This window comes from Homarus americanus, unplaced genomic scaffold (genome assembly GCF_018991925.1).
Source record: "Homarus americanus isolate GMGI-L3 unplaced genomic scaffold, GMGI_Hamer_2.0 scaffold4060, whole genome shotgun sequence".
Taxonomy (NCBI): Eukaryota; Metazoa; Arthropoda; class Malacostraca; order Decapoda; family Nephropidae; genus Homarus; species Homarus americanus.
The window spans coordinates 744,728-762,055 of record NW_024746161.1 but is presented as its reverse complement, the minus strand read 5'-3'; the positions used below and the strand labels follow the sequence as shown (position 1 = coordinate 762,055).

Here is a 17,328-nt window from a genome sequence, read left to right as displayed (position 1 = left end):
ACTGTCCATACAAGATAAGACGGGGCGCGGCTCCTCCCACACACTCAGTAGACCTTCTCTCTCTGTCTGTCTCGTCCCTCCTCTTTATTCCTTCCTTTCCTCTCCTCTTCCTCTCCTCTTTGTTCCTACCTCTCGTCTTTGTTCCTCCCTCTCCTCTTCCACTCCTCTTTGTTCCTTCCTCTCCTCTTTATCCCTCCCTCTCATCATCCTCTCCTCTCCCTCTCCTCTTCCTCTCCTCTTTGGTCCTCCCTCTCCTCTTATTTTCTTCCTCCTTCTCCTCTCCCCTTCCTCTCCTCTTTGTTACTCCCTCTCCTCTTCCTCGCCTCTTTGTTCCTCCCTCTCTTTGTTCCTCCCTCTCCTCTTTGTTTTTCTTTCTCCTCTTCCTCTCCCCTTTGTTCCTCCCTCTCCTTTTCTTCTCTTTACTCCTCTCTCTCCTCTTCCTCTCCTCTTTACTCCTTACTTCAGTTTTCTCCCACTCCTCTTCCCTCCTCTCTTACTCTCCTCTTTATTCCACCTTCTCCTCTTCTTATTCTCTCTACAACCTTCGCCACTCCTCCTCTCCTCTTTTACTCCCTCCTCATCTCTTCCTCCTCTTCTACTCCTCCCTCACCTCCTACTCTCCACTCCTCCTCTCCTCTTTTACTCCTTCCTCATCTCTTCCTCCTCTTCTACTCCTCCCTCACCTCCCACTCTCCACTCCTCCCTCTCCCCTTTTACTCCTTCCCCATCTCTTCCTCCCTCTTCCCCACTCCTCCCTCACCCTCCCACTCTCCACTCCTCCCTCTCCCCTTTTACTCCCTTCCCCCATCTCTTCCTCCTCCTTCTACTCCTCCCCACCTCCCACTCTCCACCCTCCCTCTCCTCTTTTACTCCTTCCCTCATCTCTTCCCTCCTCTTCTAATTCTCCCCACCTCCTACTCCCTCCTCCTCTCCTCTTTTTACTCCTTCCTCATCTCTTCCTCCTCTTCACTCCTCCCTCACCTCCTCCTCCTCTCCTCTTTTACTCCCTCCTCATCTCTTCCTCCTCTTCTACTCCTCCCTCACCTCCTACTCTCCACTCCTCCTCTCCTCTTTTACTCCTTCCTCATCTCTTCCTCCTCTTCTACTCCTCCCTCACCTCTTACTCTCCACTCCTCACCTCACTGGGCAGGTAGAACAATAACCTCTGGGTGAACAGAATAACACGAGTTATTTCTGGTGATTTTTTTAGGTGTTTTTATTGTCGTCATATTCGCATTCTATCATTTTATCCAACCTAACCTAACCTAACCTAACCTAACCTAACCTAACCTAACCTAACCTATCCTAACCTAGCCTAACCTAACCTAAACAACCTTGTATTCCTCTTATGTGTTACAGGGAATTTGTCTAACCAGTAATATGTAATTAATGTTAGGTTAGGTTAGGTTTCAGGGGTTTCATGAAATCACTGGTTACACAAATTCCCTGTAACACATACATACAGTACATTTATTAGTTTATTATTATTTATTTATTTTATTTATTTATTTATTTGTCCTTATTTATTTATTTATCATTGGTTGGTTATTTATTAAGTTATTGGAGAATGAAAACGAAATATTTATATACGAATGCTCTTTGATACTCGACATACATGCTCACTGACACTCTATACACATGCTCCCTGACACTCGATACACATGTTCCCTGACACTCGACACACATGCTCACTGACATTAGACACACATGCTCCCTGACACTCGACACACATGCTCCCTGACACTCGACACACATGCTCCCTGACACTCGACACACATGCTCCCTGACACTCGACACACATGCTCCCTGACACTCGACACACATGCTCCCTGACACTCGACACACATGCTCCCTGACACTCGACACACATGCTCCCTGACACTCGACACACATGGAAGTTGTATAGAAAAAAATTTTTTTTTTTTAGCCGTTTAGATTTTTCATTTATTTATTTATTTATTTTTTTTTTAGGGCAATTCTCTATACCGTTCTTTACAAAGTGTGTCCCGAGTTTGATGCAGGATTACCTCGTGAACATTTTTTAGCGCTGGATGCAGTCAGGAAACTCACACCAGCGACCATAACTCCCGCCACGTTTAGTAACATTTGTTATATAGTCTGTATTTCTAGGTCACATTCCTTCATTAGTCTGTAGATAATAATGTTGTTTTATTTTAGTATAACAAAAAATATAATTAAAACACACCGATATTTTACAAAGAAACTCAATGAAGATACATGTTTAAATAGTTAGGTTAGGTTAGGGTGAGTTAGGTTTATGTTAGCCAAAGTTAGGTTTGTATTGGGTTGAGTTAAGTAAGGTTAAGGTATGTTAGCGTTAGGGTGGTTAATATTCACGTGATCCGTTGACTTGTTAAGAGGGTGAAGTGTTGTAGAGGAATGAGGTGACTGAGGTGAGCGGTGAGATGACTGAGGTAGGAGGTGAGGGGTGAATTGACTGAGGGAGGAGGTGAGACTGAGGTGACTGAGGGAAGTGAAGGGTGAGAGTGAGATGTGGTGATTGAGGGATGAAAGTGAGAGGGAAGGTGTGAGGGTGAGGTGACTGAGGGAGGAACTGAGAGATGAGGAGTGAGAGTGAGCTGACTGAGGGAGGAACTAAGGGGTGAGGTGGGGTGACTGAGGGAGGAACTAAGGGGTGAGGTGGGGTGACTGAGGGAGGAACTGAGAGGTGAGGAGTGAGAGTGAGCTGACTGAGAGAGGATTTAAGGGGTGAGATGTGGGTGACTGAGGGGTGAGGTAGGGTGACTGAGAGAGGAGTGAAAGTATCGCCACTAACTGAGGTCTTCTCCACAGACTGCGGGGGCTGCAACATGAAGTTCTCTCACCCACTCTACTACCGGATGCATTGTTCTGTCTTCCACGACCCTAACTACTCTCTCACCATCCGCAAGTACCACTGCAAGGTAACTAACTACCCCCACTGCTTGTTAACACTACTCTCATCAACGCTACTCCAAGGTAACTACTTCCCTTCCTGCCTAACTATTATGACATCTGCTGTACTGTCATCATCACTAATTATAAAGCTAATGACTCCAGGTGTATTTTACATTATTCTCATTATCATTACGAAAATGTAACTACTCTAATGACTATTATAACTAATTTCACCATCACTAATTAGAGCCTAACTCTCTTTATGTTAGCAAGTTAGTTTAATTTTCTTTACAGTAACGTAACTACACGAGTATGCTAATTAAGATGAACTACTGTCATTTTAAATACCATCATTATCATTATCATTAAAATGTAAACACAATATGTATTAACTATTTCATCTTTCCCACTCTACTGAGTTTTATCAAAGGTAAGTTTAGGATTAGCTTAGGTTAAGTTACGTTACGTTACGTTAGTTTATTTTATATTAGTTTAGTTTAGTTTAGTTTAGTTTACGATTAGGTTAATTATTTTAAAATTAGGCTAAGTTATGTTAACTTAGGTTTTTTACAGAGATAGCCCGCGGGCTAAGTCATCTTTCCACCCATCGGGGCCTGGGAGAAGCCAAGTGTAATAATAATATTAATAATTCAGATAAGTAAAATTTACAATAAAAGAAATTAATGATAATAATAATAATAATAATAATAATAATAATAATAATAATAATAATAATAATAATAATAATAATAATAATAATAATAATAATAATAATAATAATAATAATAATAAAGAACCATAAAGAAATACAAAAATAAAAAAGATCAAGAGTGAGAAACAATATATGCATGTTGTGTTGTCAATGGTAAGAGAAACAATTGAGACCCTGCAATTGTGTGTAAATGAGGCAGAAAGTCAGTTCAGCAACCTGGGACTTGGTCACAATTTTCGTGATGCCATATGGCAGCAGGGTCTACCATTAGACAACACATTATGTTCCAATATCTTCCCAGGCGGTAGTACCTCCCTGTTTGGTAGCTGCCGACTACCTAGGTTAGGTTAGGATTAGGATTTACTTAGTTTAGGACTAGGTTAGTTTAGTTTAGGTTTAGGTTATGGTACTTAAGGCTGGTTTAGTTTAGGATTAGGTTAGTTAGTTTAGGATTAGGTTATGTTACTTAAGGCTGGTTTAGTTTAGGATTAGCTTAGTTAGTTTAGGATTAGGTTATGTTACTTAAGCTGGTTTAGTTTAGGATTAGGTTGGTTTAGTTTAGGTTTGGGTTATGGTACTAAGGCTGGTTTAGTTTAGAATTGGGATTAGTTAGTTTAGGATTAGGTTATGTTACTTAAGGCTGGTTTAGTTTAGGATTAGCTTAGTTAGTTTAGGATTAGGTTATGTTACTTAAGGCTGGTTTTAGTTTAGGATTAGGTTAGTTAGTTTAGGATTAGGTTATGTTACTTAAGGCTGGTTTGGTTAGGATTAGCTTAGTTAGTTTAGGATTAGGTTATGTTACTTAAGGTTAGTTTAGTTAGGTTACATTAAATATATATTCAGGGTCACTCTTAAACCTCTTTTATCTTAAGGGATGAGAACCGTTCATATAAACAAGGAAGGTAACTAGAGCCCTCCTCCCTCCCCACCAGCAGGAAGAGTTGCCCCTCCTCCTCCTCCCTCCCCACCAGCAGGAAGAGTTGCCTCCTCCTCCTCCCCTCCCCACCAGCAGGAAGAGTTGCCCCTCCTCCTCCTCCTCCAGTGGGAAGGTTGCCTTCCTCCTCCTCCTCCCCCACCAGCGGGAAGGTTGCCCTCCCTCCTCCTTCCTCACCAGCAGGAAGAGTTGCCCATCCTCTTCCTCCCTCCCACCAGCAGGAAGGTTGCCCCTCCTCCTCCCTCCCCCAGCAGCAGGAAGAACTGCTCCTCCTCCTCCTCCTCCTCCTCCCTTCCCGAGCAGCAGGGAAAAGTTCCTCTTCCTCCTCCTCCTCCCATGACCCAGCGGGAAGAGTTCTCCTCCTCCTCCTCTATCCCCCAACGGCAGGAAGGAGTTGCTCCTCCTCCTCCTCCTCCTCCCCAGCAGCAGGAAGAGTTCTCTTCCTCCTCCTCTCCTCCTCCCCCCCAGCGGGAAAAGTTGCTCCTCCTCCTCCTCCTCTCCTCCCTCCTCCTCCTCTTCCTCTCTTCCCACCCCAGCAGCAGGAAGGAGTTGCTCCTCCTCCTCCTCCTCCTCCTCCTCCCTCCTCCTCCTCCTCCTCCTCCTCTCCTCCTCCCCCAACAGCAGGAAGACTTGCTCCTTCTCCTCCCTCCTCCTCCCTCCCCCAGCAGCGGAAGGTTGCCTCCTCCTCCTCCCTCCCCCAGCAGCAGAAACTTGCTCCTTCTCCTCTCCTCCTCCTCCCTCCCCAGCAGCAGGAAGAGTTGCCCTCCTACTCCTCCTCCTCCTCCTCCTCCTCCTCCTCCCTCCCAGCAGCAGGAAGTTGCTCCTCCCTCCTCCTCTCCTCCCCCAGCAGCAGGAAGAGTTCCTCCTCCTCCTCCTCCTCCTCCCCCCCACACAGCAGCAGAAGGTTGCTCTCCTCCTCCTCCTCCTCCCCTCCCCCCCCCCGCAGCAGCAGAAAGTTGCCCCTCCTCCTCCTCCCCCCCTCCCCAGCAGCAGGAAGTTGCTCCTCCTCCTCCTCCTCCTCCTCCTCCTCCTCCTCCTCCTCCTCCTCCTCCCTCCCCAGCTGCAGGAAGAGTTGCCCCTCCTCCTCCTCCTCCTCCTCCCTCCCAGCAGCAGGAAAAGGTTGCTCTCCTCCTCCCTCCTCCTCCTCCCTCCCCCAGCTGCAGGAAAGGGTGCCCCTCCTCCTCCTCCCTCCCTCCCCAGCAGCTTGAAGGGTGCCCCTCCTCCTCCTCCCTCCTCCCTCCCCTCCCCCCTAGCAGGAAGGTTGCACCTCCTCCTCCTCCTCCCTCCCCCCCACCAGCAGAAAAGTTGCCCCTCCCTCCTCCTCCCTCCTCCCTCCCCCCAGCAGGAAAAATTTGCACCTCCTCCTCCCTCCCTCCCTCCCCCAGCAGCAGGAAGAAGTTGCACCTCCTCCTCCTCCTCCTCCTCCTCCCTCCCCCCAGCACAGGAAGAGAATTGCCCCTCCCTCCTCCTCTCCTCCTCCCTGCCCCAGCAGCAAGAGTTGCTCCTCTCCTCCTCCTCCTCTTCCTCCTCCTCCTCCTCCTCCCTCCTCCCTCCCCAACTTGCTCAGTTTGCTCCTCCTCCTCTACCTCCTCCTCTTCCCTCCTCCTCCCTCCCTCCTCCCTCCTCCCTCCCCCCAGCCAGGAGAGTGCACCTCCTCTCCTCCCTCCTCCCTCCCAGCAGCAAGGAAAAGTTGCACCTCCTCCTCCTCTCCCTCCCAGCAGCAGGGATTTGCTCCTCCTCTCCTCTCCTCCTCCTCCTCCTCCAGCAGCAGGAAAGTTGCTCCTCCTCCTCCTCCTCCCTCCTCCCTCCTCCTCCTCCTCCCTCCTCCAACAGCAGGAAGAGTTGCTCCTCCTCCTCCTCCTCCTCCCTCCCCCCAGCAGCAGGTTGCTCCTCCTCCTCCTCCTCCTCCCTCCCTCCAGCAGCAGGAAGGTTCCTCCTCTCCTCCTCCTCCTCCTCCCTCCCCAGCTGCAGGAAAAGTTGCCCCTCCTCCTCCTCCTCCCTCCCCCACAGCAGGAAAGGATTGCTCCTCCTCCTCCTCCTCCTCCCTCCTCCAGCAGCAGGGAAGAGTTGCTCCTCCTCCTCCTCCTCCTCCTCCTCCTCCTCCCCTCCCCCCAGCAGTAGGAATAGTTGCTCCTCCTCCAGCAGCAGGAATTGATCCTCCTCCTCCCTGCCCCAGCAGCAGGAAAGTTGCCCTCCTTATCTACTCCTCCTCCCTCTCCTCCTCCTCCTCCCTACTCCTCCTCCTCCCTCCCTCAGCAGCAGGAAAGAGTCCCTCCTCCTCCTCCTCCTCCTCCTCCTCCTCCTCCCTCCCCAGCAGCAGGAAAGTTGCCCCTCCTTATCTCTCCTCCTCCTCCTCTCCCTCCTCCTCCTCCTCCTCCTCCCTCCCTCCCCCAGCAGCAGGAAGAGTTGCCCCTCCTCCTCCTCCTCCTCCTCCTCCTCCTCCTCCTCCCTGCCCCAGCAGCAAAGTAACTCCTCCTCTTCCTCCTCCTCCTCTTCCTCCTCCTCCTCCTCCTCCTCCTCCTCCCTCCTCCTTGCAGGGACAGTTGCTCCTCCTCCTCTTCCTCCTCCTCTCCCTCCTCCTCCTCCTCCTCCTCCTCCCTCCCCCAGCAGCGAGAGTGTTGCTCCTCCTCCTCCTCTCCTCCTCCTCCTCCCTCCTCCCTTCCCCAGCAGCAGGAAAGGATTGCCCCCTCCCCTCCCTCCTCCTCCTCCTCCCTCCTCCCTCCCCCAGCAGCAGGAAGAGTTGCTCCTCCTCCTCCTCCTCCTCCCTCCTCCTCCTCCCTGCCCCAGCAGCAAGAAGAGTTGCTCCTCCTCTTCCCTCCTCCTCCTCTTCCTCCTCCTCCTCCTCCCTCCTCCTCCCTCCCCAGCAGCAAGAAGTTGCTCTTCTCTTCCTCCTCCTCCTCTTCCTCCTCCTCCTCCTCCTCCTCCTCCTCCCCTCCCCAGCAGCAGGAAGTGTTGCTCCTCCTCCTCCTCCTCCTCCTCCTCCTCCTCCTCCCTTCCCCAGCAGCAGGAAGAGTTGCCTCCTCCTCCTCCTCCTCCTCCTCCTCCCTCCCCAGCTTAGGAAAGTTGCTCCTCCTCCTCCCTCCTCCTCCCTCCTCCCTCCCTCCCCAGCAGCAGGAAGGTGCCCCCATCCTCCTCCCCTCCTCCTCCTCCTCCCCTCCTCCTCCCTCCTCCTCCTCCTCCCTCCCCTCCTCCTCCTCCCTCCTCCTCCCTCCCCCAGCCAGGAAAAGTTGCTCCCTCCTCCTCCTCCTCCTCCTCCTCCTCCCTCCTCCTCCCATTCCCCCAGCAAGAAAGTTGCTCCTCCTCCTCCTCCTCCTCCTCCCTCCCTCCCCAGCAGCAGGAAGAGTTGCTCATCCTCCTCCTCCTCCTCTCCTCCCTCCCCCAGCAACAGGAAGATTGCCCCCTCCTCCTCCTCCTCCTCCCTCCCTCCCCAGCAGCAAGAAGAGTTGCTCTCGTCCTCCCTTCTCCTCCTCCCTCCCCAGCAGTAGGAATAGTTCCTCCTCCTCCTCCCTCCCCCAGCAGCAGGAAGAGTTGCCTCCTCCTCCTCCTCCTCCTCCCCCCCCAGCAGCAAGAAGATTGCTCCTCGTCCTCTTCCTTCTCCTCCTCCCTCCCCAGGTAGGAATAGTTCCTCCTCCTCCCTCAGCAGCAGGAAGAGTTGCTCCTCTTCCTCCTCCACCTCCTCTCCCTCCGCAGCAGCAGGAAAATGGTCCCTCCTCCTCCTCTCCTCCTCTCCTCCCTCCCTCCTCCTCCTCCTCCTCCTCCTTCCCCAGCAGCAGAAAGAGCTGCTCCTCTTCCCTCCTCCTCCTCCCCTCCTTCCCTCCTCCTCCCTCCCCCAGCAGGAAGAGTTGCTCCTCCTCCTCTTCCTCCTCCTCCTCCCTCCCCAGCAGCAGGAAGAGTTCCTCCTCCCTCCTCCCTCCCCTCCCAGCAGCAGGAAGAGTTGCTCCTCTTCCTCCTCCTCCTCCTCCTCCCCTCCCCGCAGCAGCAGGAAGAATGGCCCCTCCTCCTCCTCCCTCCTCCTCCCTTCCCCCCAGCAGCAAAGCTGCTCCTCTTCCTCCCTCCTCCTCCCCTCCTTCCCCCTTCCTCCCTCCCCAGCAGCAGGAAGAGTTGCTCCTCCCTCCCCTCCCTCCTCCTCCCTCCCCAGCAGCAGGAAAACTGCTCCTCTTCCCCTCCTCCTCCCCTCCTTCCCCTCCTCCTCCCTCCCCCCAGCAGCAGGAAGATTGCTCCTCCTTCTCCTCCTCCCTCCCCAGCAGGAAGAAAAGTTCCTCCTCCTCCTCCTCCTCCTCCTTCCTCCCCAGAAGCAGGAAGAGTTGCTTTTCCTCCTCCCTCCCCAGCAGCAGGAAGGTTGCTCCTCCTCCTCCTCCCTCCCCCAGCAGCAGAAGAGTTGCTCCTTCTCCCTCCCAGCAGCAGGAAAAGTTGCTCCTCCTCCTCTTCCTCCTCCGTCCCCAGCAGCAGGAAGAGTTTCTCCTCCTCCTCTTCCTCCTCCCTCCCCAGCAGCAGGAAGAGTTGCTCCTCCTCCTCTTCCTCATCTTTCCCCAGCAGCAGGTAAGAGTTGCTCCTCCTCCCTCCCCCAGCAGCAGGAAGAGCTTCCTCCTCCTCCTCCTCCTCCTCCTCCTCCTCCTCCTCCTCACTCCCGAGAGAGTTTCCTTCCTTCCTCCATCATCCAAACACTTTCCTAGCGTCTACTATCATCCTTCATCCCTCCCTAGCAGTAACAGGTAAAAGTCCTCCCTCTCCCAGCATTAAACAACACCTCTCCTCCCTCCTAACAACAGCAGCAGCCAACACCCCCCCTCCTTCCCCAGCAACAGCAGCAGGCAACAACCCCCTCCCTTCCCAACAACAGCAGCAGCCAACACCTCCTTCCCCAGCAACAGCAGCAGGCAACACCCCTCCTCCAGCAACAGCAGCAGGCAACACCCCTCCTTCCCCAACAACAGCAGCAGCCAACACCCCCCTCCTTTCCCAGCAACAGCAAACACCTCCCCTTCCACCCCAGCAACAGCAGCAGCCAATACCCCACTCCTTCCCCAGCAACAGTAGCAGCCAACACCTGTCTCAGCAACAAGTCACCTAACCTCCAGTTACTCTTCAGACAGCAGTAGTAACTAACGCTCCTCTCGGCAGGTGTGCGGTCTGGCGGTGCTGGGCAAGGAGAACATCATGCGGCACGCGGCCGAGCAGCACGAGGGACGCGGCGCCTACCAGTGTCAGTACTGCAAGAAGGTAGGTGGTGCTTGACCTGCACGCTCACCTGCATGACACTCGTCTAGTGCTTCAGCCGCTACACCTCACACGCCACCTGCCGCGGGGACACCCACCACCCATGCCTACACTACAGCCCCGCTGGCCACAACTGGTAAAAGTAACTCCCTGGAATAATGAAGTGCTGCGTTACTTATGGGTTACATGTTCAAGTTATAATTGAACTTGTAATCAAGAGCACTGGCTGCCCGTGTAGTGACTCACGCTTCCTACGTATTTTTCCCACAAGGAATTGTGTTAAGGGAAGACACTAACTCGCTTATACAGAGCTCCTCACATCACTGACTCAAAAATTATTCTGCCCTTCGTTCTCAGTTACTTACTTAACACTAATTAGTGTACAGGGCTCACTGCTGCTGTGTCATGTATTTAGTCAACTGAATGTAAGAAGAATTATCATATGACAATTTGAACTACCATATTAAGTTGTTGTTCAAGCTAATTTGGGTAGTTGAAGGAAAGGAACCCAAACTGTGAACTACTGTGCAGGGTATGACATTGAATCTCGTGTATAACACAAGGGTCTGCTGGACGTCACCATGGTGGATTTGTCGCCCTGTGACCCTGCTAAGTGAGTTACGAGGGTGTACCTCATAACCTGTCAGGGGTGATCTGGGAGGTCCTGGTTACTAATGTTTCAGTTCCCTTCCTCCACCACCAATGGGACACAGGTAAACCAGTAAACCTCACCGGGATGAACTGTGATCCTCGCCAGTGTGGTGAGTCTTTCACCCCGGCAGTTGGTCGCCATGGTGAGTTATACAGATGGTAGAGGCTTCACCTGCCAAGTACTCGAGCACTATGTGTTAACGATAATTGTTCAATACAGATATTTAGTAGCTGTAAAGCTAGTACGCCAGAATGCTTCAGACAGACGCACCATTGGGCTAAGGGTAATATAGGACATCTTAAATAAAACAACATTGCAAGAAACAGTTAGAAGGTTGATGACCCTAACAAGGACAGCTAGTCGATGCTTTTAACGAGTCCGTTGGTAACTTGTTACAGCTCCGAGATGTCTGGTTCACACAACCACTAGCAAGTCCCTGTACTGTTTACATACAACAAATATTTGGTGATGTGTAGAAACCCACTGCTGTGTCTACCATGAAAATTAAAGATAGCTTGAAGAAATATGGAGTATGACACCAGAAAGATACTACTGACCAGAGACTCCTGAAGGAAGAGTTATGTTGACAGTTGAAGCGAGTTTAAAGTAAGCGAGGTGTCTGGGAGCCTCTATGTCCCTTTTGGAACTTGTATAAGAAACAAGCATTAGCGATTCACTTCTTCCTGTGTGTCTCAGTGGACGCCAGGGACCCAGGGACGAGTTCAGCATTTTCTGTTCTCAGATGTTGTACAGCACATGTTATTTTTATTGTGATTGTGTATGAAAAAATTAAATAGCAAAAGAATGAATTACGCGATAACTAATTTTATCTTTCATTACATATCTATGAACATGTTTGTTATTAACAACTCGTGGTTGTTCATGAATTACAGTTTGCACATCGTACATCAGATAGAGAAATGTGTGTGTCATGAGCAGTACACGAGGCTGGTGTAGCAGTGTTGCGTGGTGGGCGTCCCCTCGTCAGGTAGGTCTTGTCCTCTCGTTATCAGACTCAAGTTGACCATCTGTCACTACCGGATTAATAGCAGCAATTTTATGATAAACATTTTATTCATTCTATTGTTTTTGTTTTTTTAACCACCAAAGGATGAAACTAATGTTAGAGCTTTCGACCACTTTTTTAGATGCGCAAAAAACCTCCTCCATCACTTAGTCATATTTTAAATTTAGAGAATAAAAAAAAATAAAAGACCCTTACTAATTCGCATAAGACACTTAAAATCCACTATTATTCCCATTTTATTACACATACAAATAAATAAATAAAGGAAAATATTTTCTCTAGAGTAAACATAGACGATGGATGCCTTATAGTGAACACAGCTACTACGGCGGCAGACAGATGATCGGCTCCGGCACTAATAGCATGTAGTCACCTGCTGCACGACGCATGATGGTCTAGTTGTTTGTGCATGTTGCATGGCCAATGTGCACGCCCACACCCCCGCCCGTTTCCCAGCCCGAACTCCAACCCTCCACGCCCGCACCACCACAAGCCCCACGCCCACTCACAGAGAGGGACGGAGGGGAGGGGGGAATGTTCTTCAGGGGTTGTCTCTCCAGTTCTACAAGAAATTATTATTATTATTATTTATACCAGTTATTATTTATTATATCTGGTTAACGTCTTTATGTTTATATTTTTAGTATTATTTGTTGTCTACCTGTGTGTGGTAAGCCAAGAAGATGTTATAATCTTCAGGCAAACTCTTCAACTTTTTTTCTTTAAATTCAGGCATCTGCTTGCTTTCTTCTTCAAGTTTTCATTTTCCACCTTGTTTCTTGAGCTGTATATTAGATCTTTGTTAGGTCTGGTTGTGACTGACTCCGTGATGGTATACATACAGTACTATACAGAAGGAGTCAGTCATCTATACTATTACCGAGACTCACGGTAACTGTTGTATGTAAACTCTTCTTTCGTTAACTTTAGTTCCACCCGCTAAAACTGTCGGTGCTGAACTGCCGAAGGTAGTGGACCAACTATTAGAAATTATTGATCTGTCAGGGGAAAAAGATATCAGAACTGAATTGTCAGTGCAGAGAGCATAAACTTGTTCTGTCAGGGAAAACCTGTCGGAAGTGAATTGACAGAAAGCTTAAGCAAATCTGTCAGTACTTAACCTTTAAAGCTGTATGGTTACTACTCCAGTCTTTAAAGAGTTTAACCGTCAGCACATCTTTAGTGTTTAATGTTGATGTATCCAGCAGCAGACACGTGAATTAGTTAGTGTCTGAGGAAGCTAGTGCTCAGCCTCCTGGTCTAGTGATGTGAGTCCTCTTATTCATACAGTGACTCATACCTTCTGTCATCCATGTTTTTATAATTAGATACTTTTTGACTTCTGGAATATTTGGACTACTTATTATTATTATTATTATTATTATTATTATTATTATTATTATTATTATTATTATTATTATTATTATTATTATTATTATTATTATTATTATTAATATTGTTTCTCTTATCTTGAACGTTTTGTGTTATTGAAGATTGGAATTTACTCCTTTAAGTCTTTTAGATGTCTGACCTAATGTAGTTTTTGGTTGGTCCTTGATTACTCTTTGACTGGTCCTTGTTTGGCCTTTGGTTGGTGTTTTGTTGGTCTTTTTGGGTCTTTTGGTTGACCTTTGTTTGGTTTTTATTTGGCCTTTTGGTAGGTCTTTGTTTGGTCCTTTGGTTGGTCTTTGTTTGGTCTTTTGGTTGGTATTGTTTGGTGTTTTGGTTGATCTTTCTTTGGACCTTGTTTAGTCTTTTGGTTGGTCTTGTTTGGTCATTTGGTTGGTCTATGTTTGATCTTTAGGCTCGTCTTTGTTTGGTCATTGGTTAGCCTTGCTTCATTATATCAAGAGAAGACACATTGCCTAACCACTGTTTAAACAATAATCTGGGTAACATCCTGGCTTTACAAGATCTTCAGTAGATTTCTTGTTATAAGGAACTAAAAGAACACAGTCGAAGTTGGTCATGATAATATTAAGGCTATGAGAATCTTAGTTAAAGTGCCCCCACAACCATGCATGTTTGAGAAATTATTTTGATAGTTATGAATTATTATTACTATTATCAGCTAACGATGATCCCAAAGTGATTATGATCGATAATTGCTCGTGATTATCATAACACGACCCCTTGTTTATTAATTAAAGATTCTAAAAACAACAACAAAGTGATTTTACTAGTTTAGGATGATTATTTTTATTAGTAGTTGCCATGAGCTCAGAAAGAATTTTAAATTTTTTTAAGCACGGATGATAAGATTAAGGATGATATTAATTATTTTATTAATGATCTGATTAATGTTATGAGATCTGGTTAGTATATTAGATCAATTCTTAAAATTTATATAGAATTAATTATTTTGATAACTTAGCTATAAGATTTTTATATAGTGTTTTTTTATTATTAATAGCCTGGTTATGAATGGCTGCTCCTCACTCCATTAGAAAGTAAACGGAGTATTAGTAATGACTTGTACTTGAGGTGTTATTAGTGAGCGGAGGACCACAAGGTACAATAAGACTGTCTTGATCACCACTCGTTCCCCTTGACTACCTTTAACCTACAGTTGCTCATATGGTTGAAAACAAACAAAGGGAAATCTTGAAGTATTGTATTTCAAACTTAAGTAATATTAACACCTCACTTAGTCAGTCTGTAGTGAGGTATGGAGAGAAGTAACACAAAGTAGAAAGCATTACAAATAATTCTAAACAAGATAAAGTAATACGAGAGAAGATATTAAAACCAGGTTGTGACAAAATAGAAAATGAAAACGAGATACAGTGATTTACATTAAATACAGTAGCGTTAAAACCTAACCTAACCAACTTTAGACAAAATATGCATATAAAGAATTAAAATCTGTCTGAAATGAACTAAACATAGACAATATTTATACCAGGTTTAATTAAATTGAAGTGCATCATGGAGAATATTACAAATGGTTTGAGATAAAATTGAGTAACATTTAAAATTCATAAAAACAACTCTTGAATTAAATTAAAATAAAACATGTAAAACATTAATGATCTAGTGAGACAAATTTGCCAGAGAACACAGTTGGCCTGAAACGTTTCCTCTGCCTTAACAGAGCAGAAACAACTTTACTCTGATGTCATTATCCTCTGTTAAATTTCTTTCTTTCAGTAGAAAATTCAGCTGGAAAACTGGGCATAGACAAAATAATTCATATAACAAGAGATTTACTATAAAGCAAAGTTATTACAGGATACTCAACTGTCATCAGAACATTTTGTATAAACAGATACAATATTTGTTTACTGTAGTTTAGTTCTTGATGTTCAATGTTTCCTTCAGGCAATAACTGTGAGACACCACTTAGTCATGGTGGTTTCCCGCAAGTGCCTCTTGGTGTCCCTCAAATGCCAGTTAATTCTTGGAGTCTTCTTCAAGTCCTTGGAGTCTTCTTCAAGTCCTTGGAGTCTTCTTCAAGTCCTTGGAGTCTTCTTAAATTCTTAGAATGTTCTTCAGGTCCTTAAAATGTTCTTCAGGTCCTTGGAGTGTTCGTCGAGTTCTTGGAGTCTTCTGAAGTCCTTGGAGTGTTCGTCGAGTTCTTGGAGACTTATTCAAGTCCTTGGAGTCTTCTTAAATTCTTAGAATGCTCTTCAGGTCCTTAAAATGTTCTTCAGGTCCTTGGAGTGTTCGTCGAGTTCTTGGAGTCTTCTGAAGTCCTTGCAGTCTTCTTCAAGATCCTTGGAGTCTTCTCCAAGTCCTTGGAGTCTTCTTCAAGTTCTTGGAGTCTTCTTCAAGTCCTTGAAGTCTTCTCCATGTCCTTGGAGTCTTCTTCAAGTCCTCGGAGGTTTCTTCAAGTACTTGGAGTCTTTTTGAAGTCTTCTTCAAGTCCTTGAAGTCTTCTTCAAGTCCTCGGAGGTTTCTTCAAGTACTTGGAGTCTTTTTCAAGTCTTTGAAGTCTTCTTCATGTCCTTGGAGTCTTCTTCAAGTCCTTGAAGTCTTCTTCATGTCCTTGGAGTCTTCTTCAAGTCCTTGAAGTCTTCTTCAAGTCCTTGGAGGCTTCTTCAAGTCCTTGGAGTCTTCTTCATGTCCTTGGAGTCTTCTTCAAGTCCTTGAAGTCTTCTTCAAGTCCTTGGAGGCTTCTTCAAGTCCTTGGAGTCTTCTTCATGTCCTTGCAGTCTTCTTCAAGATCCTTGGAGTCTTCTCCAAGTCCTTGGAGTCTTCTTCAAGTTCTTGGAGTCTTCTTCAAGTCCTTGAAGTCTTCTTCATGTCCTTGGAGTCTTCTTCAAGTCCTCGGAGGTTTCTTCAAGTACTTGGAGTCTTTTTGAAGTCTTCTTCATGTCCTTGGAGTCTTCTTCAAGTCCTTGAAGTCTTCTTCAAGTCCTCGGAGGTTTCTTCAAGTACTTGGAGTCTTTTTCAAGTCTTTGAAGTCTTCTTCATGTCCTTGGAGTCTTCTTCAAGTCCTTGAAGTCTTCTTCAAGTCCTCGGAGGTTTCTTCAAGTACTTGGAGTCTTTTTCAAGTCTTTGAAGTCTTCTTCATGTCCTTGGAGTCTTTTTCAAGTCCTTGAAGTCTTCTTCAAGTCCTTGGAGGCTTCTTCAAGTCCTTGGAGGTTTCTTCAAGGCTTTAGAGTCTTTTTCAAGTCTTTGAAGTTTTCTTCAAGTCCTTGGAGTCTTCTTCAAGTCCTTGAAGTCTTTTTCAAGTCCTTGGAGGTTTCTTCAAGTCCTTGGAGGTTTCTTCAAGGCTTTAGAGTCTTCTTCAAGCCCTTGGAGTCTTCTTCAAGTCCTTGGTGTCTTCTTCAAGTTCTTGGAGACTTCTTCAAGTTTTTGGAATGTTCTTCAAGTCCTTGGAGTCTTCTTCAAGTCCTTGGGGTCTTCTTCAAGTCCTAAGAATGTGCTTCAAGTCCTTGAGTCTTCTTTAAGTCCTTGGAGTCTTTTTCAAGTCCTAAGAATGTGCTTCAAGTCCTTGAGTCTTCTTCAAGTTCTTGGAGTATTCTTCAAGCCCTTGGAGTCTTCAAGTACTTGGAGTCTTCTTCAGGTCCTTGGAGACTTCTTCAAGTTTTTGGGATGTTGTTCAAGTCCTTGGTGTCTTTTTTAAGTCCTTGGAGTGTTCTTCAAGTCTTTGGAGTCTTCTTCAAGTCCTAAGAATGTGCTTCAAGTCCTTGAGTCTTCTTCAAGCCCTTTGCGTCATCTTCAATTCCTTGGAGTGTTTTTCAAGTCCAAGTTAGTGTGTTGGTTTCCTCAAGTGGCAGTCAGTCCTGTTGGCGCCTTACATGTATAAACTGGTGGTATTGATGTTGTTCTTCAAGTACTAATTAGTGTTTAATGATATCCCTCTAAGTACTGCCAGATTTTGGGTTCCACTTGATCTTGGTGCTAGACTTTGGTTTCCACTTGGTCTTGGTGCTTGACTTTGGTTTCCACTTGGTCTTGATGCTTGACTTTGGGTTCCACTTGGTCTTGGTGCCTGACTTTGGGTTCCACTTGGTCTTGGTGCCTGACTTTGGGTTCCACTTGGTCTTAGTGCTAGACTTTGGGTTCCACTTGGTCTTAGTGTTAGATTTTGGGTTCCACTTGGTCTTAGTGCTAGACTTTGGGTTCCACTTGGTCTTAGTGCTAGACTTTGGGTTCCACTTGGTCATGGTGCTCGACTTTGGGTTCCACTTGGTCTTAGTGCTAGACTTTGGGTTCCACTTGGTCTTAGTGCTAGACTTTGGGTTCCACTTGGTCTTAGTGCTAGACTTTGGGTTCCACTTGGTCTTTCCTGCTTTTCATGACAAGTTAGTTTTAAGGAAAAAAATATTTATCCATTGGTCTTAGTGACTAGACCCAGGCTCCTGCCGGAAGTGTTTGGTCTTGGTGATGGTTTTAAGACAACTGTGGTGGTCGGTGTTATTCAGAACAACTACTAATGG

The 17,328-nt window shown here is 46.8% G+C and overlaps 1 protein-coding gene across 1 annotated transcript in view; it reads left to right on the top strand.

The window, feature by feature from the left end:
• Positions 1 to 2,820: 2,820 nt before the first annotated feature.
• Positions 2,821 to 17,328, top strand: part of LOC121878953 (homeotic protein spalt-major-like) — a 47,565-nt gene continuing 33,057 nt past the window's right edge. The window contains exons 1-2 of the mRNA XM_042385405.1: positions 2,821 to 2,924; positions 9,666 to 9,764. Of these exons, the coding sequence (XP_042241339.1) occupies positions 2,832 to 2,924; positions 9,666 to 9,764 (192 nt within the window). The 5' untranslated portion in view covers positions 2,821 to 2,831. The remainder of the gene's footprint in view (positions 2,925 to 9,665; positions 9,765 to 17,328) is intronic.